The sequence below is a fragment of the Poecilia latipinna genome, unplaced genomic scaffold (genome assembly GCF_001443285.1).
Source record: "Poecilia latipinna isolate Pla-1442-1.1 unplaced genomic scaffold, P_latipinna-1.0 Scaffold3432, whole genome shotgun sequence".
In the NCBI taxonomy this organism is placed as follows: Eukaryota; Metazoa; Chordata; class Actinopteri; order Cyprinodontiformes; family Poeciliidae; genus Poecilia; species Poecilia latipinna.
In genome coordinates, this window is record NW_015116048.1 from 1 (window position 1) to 15,947 (window position 15,947).

At 40.3% G+C, this 15,947-nt stretch overlaps 1 protein-coding gene across 3 annotated transcripts; it reads left to right on the forward strand.

Annotated features, from left to right (window-relative positions):
- Positions 1-300: 300 nt before the first annotated feature.
- LOC106940963 (protein TANC2-like) lies at positions 301-14,902 on the forward strand. 3 transcript variants are annotated; one of them, XM_015023861.1, is made up of 9 exons: positions 301-970; positions 1,052-1,175; positions 3,161-3,336; positions 3,599-3,731; positions 5,060-5,151; positions 5,233-5,367; positions 9,491-9,591; positions 12,151-12,575; positions 12,607-12,870. In XM_015023861.1, exons 1-9 carry the CDS (start codon positions 806-808, stop codon positions 12,777-12,779), a joined length of 1,524 nt encoding a protein of 507 aa, XP_014879347.1. In that variant the 5' UTR covers positions 301-805; the 3' UTR covers positions 12,780-12,870. The 3 variants fall into 3 exon arrangements, with proteins under 3 accessions (XP_014879347.1, XP_014879345.1, XP_014879346.1); XM_015023859.1 differs by having other exon boundaries at positions 306-970; positions 12,151-14,902; XM_015023860.1 differs by lacking the exons at positions 301-970; positions 1,052-1,175; positions 3,161-3,336; ... (2 more) ...; positions 5,233-5,367; positions 9,491-9,591 and adding an exon at positions 5,891-6,235 and having other exon boundaries at positions 12,151-14,902.
- Positions 14,903-15,947: the final 1,045 nt, after the last annotated feature.

Here is a 15,947-nt window from a genome sequence, read left to right on the forward strand (position 1 = left end):
ACCTCTGAAGAAGCCTCTGACTGAACAACTTGTGTTCCTGTATAAGAGTCTCTTGAGGAGAATGCCCAGGGTTCTCCATAACTGTCTTGAAGAATTCTTCTGTCCACAATGATCTCTAGATATTCCACAGTAGTGCCTTTACAGTAGTGGATGACAAAGTCTCTTCTCTTGGATCACTGGGGGTTCATTTCTGCCTCAAAAAACGATTTGATGGGATGCTGGAAAAAACTATTGTTGTGCACAAGTTGTGCTAAAAGAAGTTAGCTTTTCAGGTCTAAAATAGCATCTCAGTGCTAAGCATATTGCAGCAGCACAAACATCCCTGCTAATATCAGCATCCACAGTCCACATTTCTAGAGGAATATTTTTTCAAAGAAGCTAAGTGAATGATCTGGGGTTCCGAAAAACTTGAAAGCTGAATGGATAATTGCACTTTGCACCAGTCTGATGATGGATAACATAAATAAACAGATTAAAACAATATATTTGTTGTTGAGCTCATATTTTTATTTATTCAAACATTTTGTACCAAAGTAGTTTTTGATTTGAAAATCTATATTTTGTCAGAATATGGCTTTCAAATTAAAATGCAATTACTTTCTATTGATTACTTACAGACCCTGCAGTCACTGCTTGCCTAAATATCTTTAAGCAAACTGATTCTTTTATGTACAATAGGAAGAGTAGCTATGAGGTAGGTGTTACTGAAGTGCTGTTAATTTGTATTTTGTGGTCTTTCATGCCCAAAAAGACTGGTTGAGGCCGAGTATTTTATTGTTGTTTAGTGTGGTTGAAAGCGATTGGAATGCTGATTGAACAGTTGGTGTGTGTATCAGCTCTGACAGCTGCAGCAGGCCATGGAAAGCTTGCTGTGTGTAGACTCCTGCTGGATCAGGGAGCTGCTGCTGAGCAAGGCAACAGGCATGGCATCACTCCACTCTTCAGTGCCGTGAGACAGGGACACACACAGGTAAAACCCACTTACAGGGTAACAGTTGGACTTAATCCCACAGAGACCAAATCTCTGCCTCTTCCTTTGTTTCTCCATCAGGTGGTGGAGCTGTTGCTGAACTATGGGGTTGAGGTGAACAGTGTGGACCAGCAGGGTCGAACAGCTCTGATGATGGCAGCCTCAGAAGGACACATTACCTCCGCCCAGATTCTGTTGGATCACGGTAACATTCACCTTACAAGGCTTCTGAGTCCAAGTTTGGCATATAGTGTCTTTGCAAAAGTATCCATGCCCTTGAACTTTCTTACATTTTGTCTATGTTTTCATAATTATTCTATTTCAAATAAAACTCTCAAATATGCCTATTTAATTCTTTTATTGCTTTTTACTCTGATACCCCTTAATATATTTCAACCAGTTGCCTTAAAAAGCCATCTAATTCAATCCGAGTATTAATCTATTTGTTCTGTGAAGACCTCAGTGGGTTGTTGGGGAACATTAGAAAATGAGGATCATGAAGACCAAGGAACACAGCAGATAGGTCAGGTAGGTAGTGTTTGGGTCATAAATTGTATTCCAAACTTAGAACAAAGTTTTGCTCAATCCTTCTACTGAGCGTAGAAAGTAAATGGCACTGTTAGACAATGTACTAAGACATGGCCGTCCACTGAAATTTACAGGCTGGGTAGGGTGAATTGGAGAAGCAGCAAATTGAGGCAATGGTAACTCCGGAGGAGCTGCAGAGTGACATCCCTGGCTGGTGAACATGTTGACATGAAAATTATTAGTTGTACACTCAATATTCTGGCAAGAAAAAAAGCAGAAAAAAGACTCACAGTGACACGTGGTTGTTGCATCATCATGTAATGGGGATGCTTATCATCAGCAGGGACAGGGGGCTGGTCAGAGTTAAAAGCAAGATGGACAGGAACAAAAGGTCCAGGAAGAAAACATGTTACAGACTGCAAAAAGCATGACTCAGGCAGAGCTTCACTTTCCAGCTTCACAATGACTCGAAACATACAGTGAGTGGGTCCATGTACCTTTCATTCAATTGTGTTTTTGAAGTAGAATCAAAAATTTGAAAATTAAAAAATTTCATCTGCAACGACTGGTACTGGCGACATGTCCAGGGTGACCCTGCCTCTCGCCCGCAAACATTCTGAGTGTGAGCGTCAGGAAGTATTCTGTTCCCATATAAATATGTGTTTCTCCTGTGTCAAAAGCCTACACTGCAACCAGAGAGGCGGGGATCCGACATATACATTTAGGAGGAGCTGTCTGTCTTTCCGTCCTCATCGTGGCACTCTGAAGACAGGAACTTCAGGAACAAGAACATTAACAGACAGAACCAATGTGTAGGGTTTGCCTGCAAAATAATACTAGCTATCTAAACAGCTAAACAGAATAAATGCAGAAACTTCACAGACTCATCGATGATATCTTGTGGACTTTACTGACATCAGTTTTTCTGTGAAACTGTAACAGGATAAACAAAGGAATACAAGTATCAGTGATGCAAAAGCAATGTCAAAATCACTGCACACACTATTGTTATACACAGACTAGCGGTCTTAGCGTAGTAACAGGCTGAGTTTACTGCAAACATAATGATACATAATTTATCTATAAATGAATGTCTTCAGTATGTGATTAACTCAACTTATAATACTCACAGATGATCCATTAGGAGACAAGAAAACAACAGGGCTGAGGAGCTGCCATCTGGCTGCAACTGCATTGTACTTCCTGTTTTTCTACTTCTACTGCTTTTTGATGACTAACCCAGAATGGAAAATAAGACAACAAAACAGTGAACATCACAACCACTGATGGGAATCTGTCAGAAACCCCACAAGGAATCTGGGAGCAGCTGAGGACACTCTGGTGCAGGACCCACCTGAACCCCACAGTAGTGCGAGGTGTCGGGACCAGAGGCGAGCCCATGAATAACAAAACACATGAAGACTAGAAAATAAAACCCATAACAAAGCCATTAAAGACCCAGACAATGTGACAAAAGCAAGTTAGGATTTATCATTGTATTGTGAATATAAACAAAAAGCTCAAAGGGTATGAATACTTTGGCATGGCACTGTGTACTTGCACATGGAGGGTGAGTAACTTTTTACCATAAGAATCAACTTCTAAACTTACTGTTTGACACAGTAAAATCAGTTAAGTGATTGTCATCTGTCTTCAAATTAGGGGCCTCTCTCAACCAGATCGATAGGGAAGGCTTGACTGCTCTGAGCTGGGCATGCCTCAAAGGCCAGTTCCCATTGGTCAGGGAACTGGTGGAGAGAGGGGCAGCCACTGACCATGCTGACTGCAGCAGTCGAACACCTTTGGACCTGGCTGCCTTTTGTGGAGACCCTGAAGTGGTTAGCTAACACAGATACAGATGTGACTTCATATGACCAGACATAGTGTCCTCTAAATTCTGTCTGCAGAGCTAACAGAATTTGAAGATACATTTATTTGCCAAAACCCATTGTTGCAAGTTTTAACTGATTGAAAGATTTATGGCTGAAATAATAAGTGAGTTCTGCTGGCTTGGAAGAGTGATGCTTAAGAATGACTATTTTTACTGTATTCATTGTCTTAGTAAAGTTGGTGTTTACTTACATGTCTGTGCTGCTGCAGGTCCAGTATCTAGTGGATCATGGAGCGTTGGTGGAGCACATGGACTGCAGTGGGATGCGCCCTCTGGACCGAGCAGTTGGCTGCAGAAACACTTCAGCAGTTATTGCTCTTCTCAAGAAAGGAGCTAAGATTGGTAGGAACATGACTCAGAATGTTTCGCTGCTATCACAACACCATTGTTAACGGTGGTAGGAGTTCACCCTGCAGTTGGTGGGTTGCGGGTTTGATCCCTGGTTCACTTGCGTTTGTCACTGGGCAAAACACTTCACCTGAGTGCCCAGTGGCACTGACTCATGGCAGCCGTCTTGGTTCTGTCAGACTTCCAATGGACCCTGTGGAAACAGAGCAGTAGTGGCTACTGTCCAGTAGCTTGCCACCATCAGTTTAGTCTCAGTTATTCTTTAGTGTTAGAATTAGTTCCTGTTCCCCTGTGTTCTCTCCCTCACTCTTCTGTGCCACTTTCTCTCTCTCTCTCCTCAGTCTAATAAATAAAATAAAGCCTTTTATTTATAAGTAGTGCGGTGTCTTCTGTGCCATATGAAGCACATATCAGGGCTTGTGTTGATGAAGCAGGTTGTGATGTTTGAAGCCTCGCAAGTGGGCCATACCATGTGACTGATGTGGGAACTTGCGGATCGAAATAAATGGCAAAGTGCTGCTGTTTCACCAATCATGTTTTCTTGTTTTAGGATTTTATTGCATGTTTGCAATTCACTGGAGCATCTTTTTTCCAATGGACTGAATTTTCCTTTGTCTGGCAGTGTTTTGATCTCTAAATAGTTTCACACAGTAATAAACCATCACATATAATGTCAAAAAACCAACACAGTGGATCCTGTGTTCTAATTTCTAATGTTTTAAAAAGATAAGTGTCATGTCCAAATAAACTTTAGTGATGTATATAAAAAACCTCATCTGTACTGAGGCATTATTTAGCTCTGTCAAAAGGCAAGTATGCGAACAAGCTCAGCCAAGTCATTTTAGGATGCAAAGATGAGACAGTTTGAATCCACTGGAATATTGGGAAGGTGACAAAATGTTTCAGCCCAACTTCTGTAAACCTGCTGATGCGTTTCTTGCTTCACCAGCGCTCACAGATATGGGTATCTGTGAGCGCAATTTTAACTTTTAATGCATTAAAAGTGTCATTATTAACCAAGTGACACTTCATGACAACAGTCAAACATTCATCAAGGCTTCTTCATGTTCATAACAGAAGTTATGTCATGTTTATGACAGTGTCATGTCAGTCTTATGCACAACCCTTCAAATAAAATGTTACCCAACCATCTACACACCATGACAATAATGGGAAACGATTCAAGGGCTTTGCTTTTGCAAGGTGCTGAAAATATCTGTTTTGGCTATTCATTCTACAGTAAGCCAAATTCTTTTTTTTCCACCTTCATTAAAGTAAATGTTAAAATATATTTATATTTATTCATGTCCATGTGTGCTTAGGACCAGCAACCTGGGCCATGGCCACTTCCAAGCCGGACATTTTAATGGTGCTACTCAGTAAAATTATCCAAGAAGGAGACAGACTGTACAAGGTGAATACTACCACTAATGTCCAGGATAATAACATGCACTGCTACTGATATTTGCAGTAATTCATGTGTGTATATTTACAGCAAGGAAAAGTGAGAGAAGCTGCACAGTCCTACCAGTCAGCCCTCAACAAGTTTCCTGGAGACGAGCTAAAGACATTCAAACAGCTCAGAGTGTGTGTGCTGCTCAACTTGTCCCGCTGCCACCGTAAAATGAACGTGAGTCTCCATCTCCTGGGTTGTTGTGTGTTTTTTTTATCCACGGTCAGTTTAAGTAAATTAGGATATTTTTTAAAAGTAAATTTTTTAAGAACTCAGTTCACTAAGTGAGACACATTATATGGTCTAATTCCATACAGGGTGGAATTAGACCATGTTTTCATGCATTTATTTCTGTTTAATTATGGTTTTTCACTTTCAGTTAAGGAAAACACATTTAAAGTGAAACTAAGGCCACATTTTTTTGCCGATAGACTGTCTAAATACATCATTTAAAGTGCCTCTTTAGGGTTCTTTTAAATGGTAGAAAAACATATTCTGAGGTCAAATTGTAAATCTGATTTCTGTATTTGGTCTCTAATTAGCTACAGAATGTTTTAAAGTGTTGAATTAACCAAAAACCTCCTTTGAGAAAAACCGTGCAGTTTTGTGACGTAACGGCTGAGCTGATTGCTGAGCTGAAGGTGGTTTCGTTTGCTCTGGTGTGGTAGAAACGTGTTTAAGTGCGACTGCTCAGGCTGTCTGGACATGGTGAGAAAAGACAACAAAAAGATTATTTTAGCCTTGGGTGAGATTCATCCAGCTGGAAAGGCAGGATTTCAGCACCGACAATGTGAACTAACACGGCGATCTGTAGTCTGCACTTCAGAGAAGGCTTACAACAAAATGAATGCTACATGGGACCCAGAAGAAATGACTAAATCAGACAGAAATCCACTGCAGTACCACCATAACACAGCAGAGGCACAGAGGGGAAAACGGCACTGATTGGGAGCAGAGACAAAACACTGGCTGTTTCTTCCAGCAAGCAGCAGAAGCTCTGGAGCTACTCCCCAGTCAGCAGCTCCTAAACTGGAAGAACCCAATGGTAGGTGGTACATAACGTTTAATGTTTCAGTACTTTCAATAATTAAAATGTACTGGCGCAAAGTTTAATATTTTGCCATGTCTAATTAGAATGTGTGCAGCTAAGTACATATCGCACTTTTCTCATTTGCAAAAATGAAGCGTTGTTAAAGAAGAAATTTATCTCTCTGATCGCTGTGAACTAATTACTAATTTATGCGGTAATTCAAATTAAAACCAATCATTCTGGTGCATTTTGGTTGCCTCAGGATGAATTTATTACTTTAAACTATTTGTTCTGAAACTTTTTATCTAGTCGTGTCCATTCCAAGACCAGTCACTTAACCAGTGTCTGGTCTTGGAATTAAATTGGAACCAGTCACCCGTTCCAATTTATTTCAGTGATTTGTCTCTTTTGTAATCACTTTTCCAGCAAGAATAACTAATAATATCTCTGGGCTTGTCCTTTACCAGAATCACAGACATCTTCAGGTTACTGCAGGTTGTCCTGCTGCTCTGCTTGGACAGATTTTAGTTGATCCAGGAATTTGTCTTTAATTCAAATAAACCACGACGCTCATTTCTAGCTGTTTGTGGGCATTAAGTTCTAACGGTTGATAATATTGGAACATTGTCATTAATGAATATATTGAATTTTTATATCATAGTTTCCCAAAATCAGACATAATATATTAAATGCAAATATGTGAATCTCTCCTAACTTATCAAATTAAGGTACAATCTGTAAAATGGTAGAAAACAGTTTTAGAAAGTTTTGTCATTTAAATCAAATGTATACACCTAAACTGTTTATATATAAAGTCTAATGAATGTTTTTGGATGCACGGTTGTGCAGATGACAGATGCAATATTGCAGTTGGAAACCCCAGCAGTAACTCCTGGCACAACTGATGAACAATTTGAACCTTACATGACGGATGACTGCATATCTGACCAGTGCCAGTAGCCCCGTCTTTTCCCCCACAACAATTTCATTCATGTGGTCCTGGAGAACAGAGCCATGCTCCACAAAAACATGCTGGTTTTCTGGGATTTATGGTGACAATTTGCACCAAGTCAAAGCTGCTACAAAATCAGAAACTAATTAAAACTAAACTTGTAATATTTTTATACAGTTTATGTGGTCAAAGTATTCTATAAAGGTTTATTACTTCAAAACTATGAGTCCAGAGTCGTCTTTTGAAAGCCTTTGTTGTCCTCAGCTTCATCAGGTGAGGCTGTTCTGATGATTGCAGATGTGCTGCCCAATGATGCCTGGAGTCCAGCAGATCATCTGCCTATAGGCAACACATCTGCAAGCTATATAAAGACTATTAAATTGTCACATTTAATACATTTCATGTTTTAGCTCCTCAGGAACATTTTGATGAATGCAGTTTAATTGTGTACAACATTAAACATTTTGTGAAGCTGAATGTTTTTGTTTATTTACCTGTGATGTTGTGTAGCCAAATTGTACAAAACTGTACAATTTGAATAATAAGAAATGTTATTGTTAAATGACAGGTGTAGGGGGGCCCTCCCTAAATGTAATAAGCTAAGCATAGTACATTATCTGAACAGCAGCTCTCACCAGAAGGCTGGTTGAAAATTGACAAGCTGGTATGGTAAGACTGAACATGAGTTCTAGAACATGAGTTCTAGACTATACACACTCACCAATGGTCACAAGTATTGCTGTCCATTGGTCCAAAGTGATCACACAGACACCTGAAATACTACATTATGAGAAAAAGCCCCAAAATTCTAAGAACTAAAAAGAAATTCTCCATAATAGAATTTATTGGTTCAAAGAAATTTTATTTGTACAGAATGAAGCTACAGTGAGCTTGGCTTGTATTCATGCATAGCAGTGACATGGGAAATAAACACCAGATACTTCATCTAATGGAGCCAGAGTCCCAGCTTTGACCTGGACGAGGCTGTGGAGAGTGTTATTAAATCTTCCAGAGGTATGAATATTTCTGAGCCTAATTGTATGTATGCTTATTTATCCATTTTATCGTGGTAGATATATTCCCATAAAAATGTTGTTTTCCATTACAGTATCTGTTGTTCTACTGTTTACTATGCTGTCAATAATTCTAGCTTCTGGCTCACCTGTGAGCCTTCGATCTTAAACATGTCGCCAATTTAATGCTCAGGATTGGTCACATCCTCCAGGTCCTACTGAGTGTGTTTAGTTGCACATTCCAGAATGTTCTCCTCCATCTACATCATTAATGGTTGCCGCTAGGGACCTATTCTCAGGTGGAGCAGTAAGCAGGCTAGGTAGAGACAGTACTAGTACCTTTTATTTTGAGATATTGGCCATTTTTGCACCGAAAATGTGAATTTAAATCCTGTTACGATACAAAGGTTTCAACATGCTTAAAGTGAAAGATGCACTTTAAGGTTTTATCTTGATGTTTCTGTACAAATTTTGACATTTTTATGTAAGTTAGTTCCACAACATAAAACCTTTTTAATGTGTTTGCATCGGTGCCTAAACAGTTGAATTCTCCTATTGTTTAAAACGATACAGCTTTTCATCACACAACCCTCCTTTTGAGCATACAACAATCTCATCCAGACACAAACACCCACCTAACCTAGAGACAAGTCAGGAGTTGGAGTAGGAAGCCTGGCTGTGGCCAACATTGATCGATAACGTTATTGAGCTTTACAAACGCTTGTAAAAGGCCTGTACAAACTTTGTTCGGGTCTACACCTAAAATGTTACACATTTCTTTGGTATATGACCTTATGTTGTAGCTCATACAATTGATATATAAAAGCAATTTAAAAAAATACCTATTGTGGTCTTAACACTTTTTTGTATGAAACTTATGATGGACTAAATTCACTTTCAAGAGTGGAAAATTGTTTAAGAAATAAAAGTCTAACCACTTTAGCCACGTGTTTCTTACGTTCACAAGCTTCATTAAATAATGCCTTCCTCTTATCTATTTGGTGTCATGATCAACAATTTTTCTTTCTTTGCCGCTTCCTAGAAACAAAAGGTGGCTCAACTTACCCTTTGGCTCAATTTACCCCAGTCTCCCTACGGAGGCTGCAGACTTTGACGCAGCCAGTCTTGCTACAAGTGCCATCCTCTGTTTTCTTGCAGCATGTCTTTCTTCCTTCCTCCTTGCATCTTCCTGTCAGATTACTGTCAAATAAAGGCCACTAGTACCAAAAGAATTCTAGCATTTTTTGAGAGGAACTTCAAATCTTTGTGTATTATTTGTGTGTTTTTTGTGTGTTTGTGTGATAGGACTTCAACCTTGCTGAGGAATTTGCTACAAAGGCTCTAGAGCTGAAATCCAACTCCTACGAGGCCTTTTATGCCCGAGCCAGGGCTAAACGAAGCCGCAGGTATCCATTCATTCCATCACAAAAGTTAATCAGTTTGACTCAGAAATTGCCAGTTACATGAAATTAAATTGGCAAAGCAGGTTAAAGGCTATTTGTCAAGTTAGTGGCATAGAGAGCATGAAAATATTCAGTGTTTTTTCTTTCATTTGTTTGTGATCTTAGCCTCTGAATAAAACTATCATGCTTAGTTTTGTAATGGATTCAGACATGACTGATTTTCAGTTAATGCTGGTTGATCTTTAAATTTTCAGTGATGTCTTCTAAACAGCACAAATGGACATTTTATCAGCACAAACGTGCCGACACCAATTTGTTTGACATGAAGAATATGTGGGGGTTGGCTCACCTTTCATGACTTCAGGAAACTTTTACTAAATTCTTTAATATGATAGTAGCACAAACAAAAACACTTGTAGCGCAAACATTTGGCACCAATTATGTTGGAGTTGAAGAAGGTAAGGAAAGGTGGGGGAACTGGTTGACCTTGAAAATTTTCTTAATATCTTCAAAACAAAAGCAACACAAAGACTTTTATCAGCACAAACGTAGCAGAGTTTGACACCAATTTTTTATTTCGTAAGTGTGGTGAGGCTGGTTGACATTTTCTGACCTCTACAAACATTTATTAATATCTTTGAAATTACAGTAGCACAAACTAAAATTTCTGCTGTACAAAAGTTTGATACCAATTCTGTTTGATTTGAAGAAGGTGGGAGGTCCACATTCATTCGTGGGAGAAACTATTATCCTGACTTGGAAACTATGTAGAACCTATTTCTACAGCAATATTTCAGTTCTTAATTGGTGACTTTAATTTAAAAGATGGGATCCTTGATACGATTGACCAAAATGAGCTGCCTCTGGGGGGTGGCTGGACTCAGACTTCGAGAAACAGTAGGGTGCGCCCTCATCCAGGGAAAGTTCAAAGTGGAGCTGCTGCATTAAGAGGAGACAGTTGAGGGGGTATGGTTATGCACAAATGTTTAGATGATCACAATGCCTCCTGGACGCTTCCCTTTAAAGGTTTTCTGAGAAAGTCCCACTGGGAGGAGACTATGTCTGGCCTGGAAATGCCAGAATGAGCTGAAAATGTTCAAATACTCAGTGTCAAAGTGTTAGTGATTTTGACCCGATTTGAATACGAGGAAGATGGTAAATGGGTGGACAGATAGATGGATGACTTTAATTCATATTTTACTACTTTACGTTACATTTCTTTGAACCATTGTACTAGGTCTCTAGTAGTGGTGTGCGATCGATCAGCCACTGATCATAAATCAGCCAGTTTTCATGAAAATGTATATGATGGGAGTTCCCCGATGACTAGCTGTAGTTGCCAATCACAAAAACTGATCACCCATGTCTCACACTTTGCAGGATGCAGAGATCCCATGTGCAACATATCTCCCTTTTTCCTTCACTTTGCACAAGTGTGCAGCAGCAAATCCTAAGCAATGTCATGTGTAACTTTTATGCTCCGAGAGTGAAAGTGGAAGTTTGTGTCTTGTGATGGAAAATGACTTCGGGGATGAAGCACATCATCAAGCTAACTGACCAGAGGTGGAAGATGCTGAGTTCCATCGACTACTCTTGCTGATAAACTTCTGCTACTGGAACGTAAGCACAGATGTAGAGCCGTTCAAGCTCCACCAGACAGTGGACTCTCACATAGAAGGTCTGGTTGAAGCTGCAACATGTAACTTAAAAGCAGAAGTTTTTATGTATTACAACTTTCACTATGTCCTAACATGAAGCAGAATCTGTGAAAAAAATCAAGTTGATTTGCCTCCTCCTTGTATTCTGAGGAATACTCCATTTGGTTAGGAACAACCAATCAGAGCCAGGAGGCGGGTCTTGGCGCTCAGTCACTTTTGACATTGCACAACAGTTTGCACTGACTGCAAAACTGACTGAGAGGACTCTGTCAGTTTTGATTTAGTAACTTAGGATTGTTTATTTGAATGCAACCTGTATTTGAACATTTCCTTTTTTACTTGACTTTTTTTTTTTTTTTTTTTTACATAGGTAGTGTTGTGAGATTTATTTGACTCTATGTATAATTTGGGATGTTACTGCCTTAATGTTAACTATTGTATTGCTGATTGCAGGTTGTTAAGTTGTCCTTTTGACCTAATTTTTGCTGTTTGTATGTTGTCTAAATTACTTGATTTTATGGTTCCCTTTTGCTAGATCACATAGCCAGTAGCATTTATACCTATATGAAAAAACAAAACAACCAATCCATGTGATCAGTATTAGTGATTGGCACTGACTGGTGATTGATATTGGAATCAGCACCAAAAAACCTGATTGGAGCACCCCTAGTCTCCAGCACATCTGAAACAACTTTCTTTGGAGAGTTATAATCAGGTCAATTATCGCCCATCCATGGAGAGGCAAGTCAAAAGAGGATAACAGCTAAAAAGATTAGGAAACACAGGGTGAAGTTACTTATTTGTAGAATAAATTTTATGAACGAGTTCAACAAAGTTAGAAGTTCCATTTTCTCCGTTTCTTTGACCTTTAAAATGCTCTGTTTTGTTTTTGGTGTCCCTTCAGACAGTTCCATGCTGCGTTGGAGGACCTGATTGAGGCCAGCTGTCTATGTCCATCCAACAGGGAGATCCAGCGCCTTCTGTCTCGAGTGAAAGAAGAGTGTCGGCAAGTTTCACAGCAACAAGACTCTCCCTCTGCTTATCAACACCAGAAGGCGATGTCCACCAGTGAAGCCAGGTGTAGGGATTCCAACTGTCTTCATGTGCAGAACATGGAAAGCTTTAACAGTGAAGACGAGGAAGTGGAGAAAGAAAAAGAAGGGTATTTCAGGGAAGATGAAGACTTTTCGTCCTTTCTTCCTCCTCACACAGTTCAAAGTCTTGACACCCATTACTACCCCGGACTGAAATCACCATCTTCTCTCTCTCCAACTCATATGCATCAGTGCCCCTCTAGTCCCACTCATTTAGCAGACCTCTCTTCCCCCAGTCATTCTTTGCTACCTCCCACTTCCCCCAGCCATCATCATGTTAGTGCTCCTTCATTACCCCTGCAGCATCCACAAAGAGCTGGCTCAATGTTTGAAAGTGGAGGACAACACCACCTTCAAACTGTCTCAGTGCTTAGCCCAGGAGATCATAATCAAGGCAGGCATCAGAACAACCTTGGTTCCGATCAGAAATCCCTGCTAAAACGCAGCCCTCCCAAAAGCCAGTGGCTCCAGAATACCAAGGCTGAGGTCATCCTGAGCAGTCAGCCAAGCTCCTCAGTCCACTCTGATTTGGTTTTAGGGAGTTCTGCCTCCTCCCAGTTTACCAATCTTCCTGAAGAGTTAGCAGAGTTACGGGAAGGCTTTTACCCTAGACCGTTTGATGTCAGACATGGCCCACTTGTCTGTGGTGGTGTTGGTTCCAGAGCGTCTCATGTTTTGGACAATGTGGGTGTTTCACTTGTTTGCCAGACACAAGCAACACCTGTGCATGGCAGAGGAACAGCAGCGGACAGATTGGTAGTAAGTGTTTTTAGCCAGCCTCAACAGTTCAGCTGCAACCAGTCTAAAGCAGCTTACTACCCAATGGAATTTACAGAGGCAACTATGGGCAATCAGTCACTGCAAGACTTTAACTATCAACACCAGGGTGGACTTCATCTCCCTCTTAATGCCCACCCGACCTCCACCTTCACTCCTCCTCCCAGGTCTCTTATACACTCCCAGAGTGTGAATGTGCGCTTTTCTTCCAACACTGCAAGTGGGCTGCTAACTAATGAAGGTCAAGGATTCAGGACCTCAGTCTCTGCCCAGCACATGGATCTACCTTTAGAATCTATGGGAGATGCTTATGGTTGTCATGATGATCTTTTTCTTAATTCCTCTAAGCAGTCAGAGATCTGCATGACTGGAGGAGGGACATATCCTGGAGAGGCAGGACGTTCTTCCAGGAACACACCTTTTATGGGCATAACAGACAAGTCGGTACGGGTGCACCAGCAGTACCAGCAGCAGGTTCCTTCTAGTTCAGCATCCTGCCTCAGCCTCTCTCACTCCTGGGCTGTTTCTTCAGTCGACACAATTGTCACGTCACCTAGCAAAAGCCCTACCAACCAGAGAGGCTTGGCTCCGGAAGCCCCATTATCTAATGCCTACTATAAATGTAGCAACAACAATGCTCACAACAGCCACCTCCACCTTGCACAGGTCCAAACGGACCTGTGCAAGGTGGTCCCTAGTAACAACCAATGGAATGAAGATTTGGGGCAAGTTTCAAGTCAGAACCCTTCCTATCTTGATGTGAATGTTGCCCAAACACTGCCGGTTAGCCAAAACTGCTCTGACAGGTCAGTAGAAAGGATTGTACCTACCTCTCCTGTCAAACCAAAAGGGCCCTTTGTTGAGTCAAATGTGTAAAGAAGAACAAAAAATAAAGGTTTAAAGGATCTCATCGGGAAGTGTATTTCAAGTTGGGGTTTGGAATTAATAACTGCTTAAAATAAACTATCCTCAGGAGTTAAAAAGTAAAATGCACAACTAAAATCCCAAATGGCACTCACTTTCAGGTTTTGGTTGGACAAGACTGCACTTTACTGGACATTGTCGCCAGTATCCAGCAGAATTCTGAAAGAGTCTAAAGTATATTCTAAAATTTTGAAGAAAATCATAACTCAAAAGAACACTTTCCCAGTTGCTGCACTGAAGTTCTACATTCAATATCAGTTTTTAAATGACCAGCACACACTGTAAGCATTTAATCTTGCATTGAAGTTTAACAACAAACAACATTTAACCTGGTTTGGTATATTCAGGCAGAGCAAGGAATGATTATTGGGGGAAAAAGAAAAGCAAATTCTCAATCATCAAAGCCACACAATGGTAGAGGAGTATTCTGTGAAATGGAAACAGTGGAAAAAACATAAAAATTTTTCTTTCTTGTTCATCTCCCTTATCTTTCACGCTTTTTAACAGAAAATAGCTCAGTATTACAGGGATATATTCACTAAAGTAAATAAAGCACTGCTGTTACCTTTTCCTGATGCAATGCCATCTGGAATGACATAAATAGAAAGAAGTGAGCTGTAAAAATTTTCATCAGCATCTCAGACCCAAGGCCATAGCTTCAGAAAGTTGGACAATGCATTAAAATTATTAAACACTACTTTGCTGTAAATAAAATGGTTTCTATTTATCAGATATTTTTCAGTTGTGTCTGTATTTAACTATACAGATATTTTATTTTGAAACTGAAATGTAATTTTGTTTGTGCTATGTGTGATGAATTTGTGGCATCTTACTTGGATAAAAAAGCAAATTTGTCTTTTCCAATTTGGTCAGTCTGTTCATGAGGCATGGCTGAATCAAAGTTATCAAAACGATGACTTCTCGTGCATGCTGAAGGGGCATGGCCAGGCCTCAAAGTTTACCCTGAATGGTCTATCTGACCCCTTTGACCTAATCAACATGAAACTGTGTCCAGATGTAACTTGGTTTCCAACACTGACCGTTTTCGGTGGAGCAAGTGGGCGTGGCGGCTTGGCGAAGTGACCTGTGATGCCATTGCCATACCTTCCACAGTTTCAAGTTGAGATGCACCAAACTCATTGGGATCGATCCTTGTCCACCCCCCAACAGGAATACGCAACAATATTTGGTGGGCACAGCCTAATTTCTCTACAGCACCCCCTAGAACAGGGGTGCCCAAACTTTTTGAGAGCAAGATCTACTTTTTCTCTCACCAGCCGCCTGAGATCTACCTCATGACACAACATAAAAATCGCAAATTAAACTCTATTGACTTATTTTATATGCAAATATACATAAGTTATAGCAGAAATAATAAAGTGACAGAAAACCTAACGCAGTTTCTTCCTCAGTGAGATTCTGACACTGGGAGCAGGTTACTGGTTTCTCAGTCAGAAGCTGGTTGCAAACCAGCAGGTGTCAGTCAGTCATGGTAGATCTGAAATTTGGTTTGATGACCTCAGTATGAGAAACTACAGACTGACAGGAGGAACCAAAGAGCCCAGTAAAAGTAAAGGCAAATCTTCTGAAGTCGGGATATAATTAATTTAATTTCACGTAATTTGTTAAAACTTAATGAAATATATTTGTCCTATTTGATGTTTGTTGTGACGTATCCTCCCAAACAAACGAGGTAATTAGTCCAAATTTGTCGTTTATTGAACGTTCAGAAACTACAGCGGGTGTGATGAGCCACAGCAAAGGTAAACAAAGGTAAAACAACCCGAACAGACAATCAACTCAAAACCACTCCTACCTTTTTACTCTCTGTCTCTTTGTCGTTTAAGCACACCCGTTGCCGTGGCAACCGCTTGCACCCCCGCAAGCCGAGCAAGGATTACATTAA

Coding starts and splice junctions, on each gene's coding strand:
- LOC106940963 (XM_015023859.1), top strand. CDS start 806: ATGCTGATTGAACAGTTGGTGTGTGTATCAGCTCTGACAGCTGCAGCA. Junction 3,337..3,598: donor TTTGTGGAGACCCTGAAGTG/GTTAGCTAACAC, acceptor GTGCTGCTGCAG/GTCCAGTATCTAGTGGATCA. Junction 5,152..5,232: donor AAGGAGACAGACTGTACAAG/GTGAATACTACC, acceptor GTATATTTACAG/CAAGGAAAAGTGAGAGAAGC.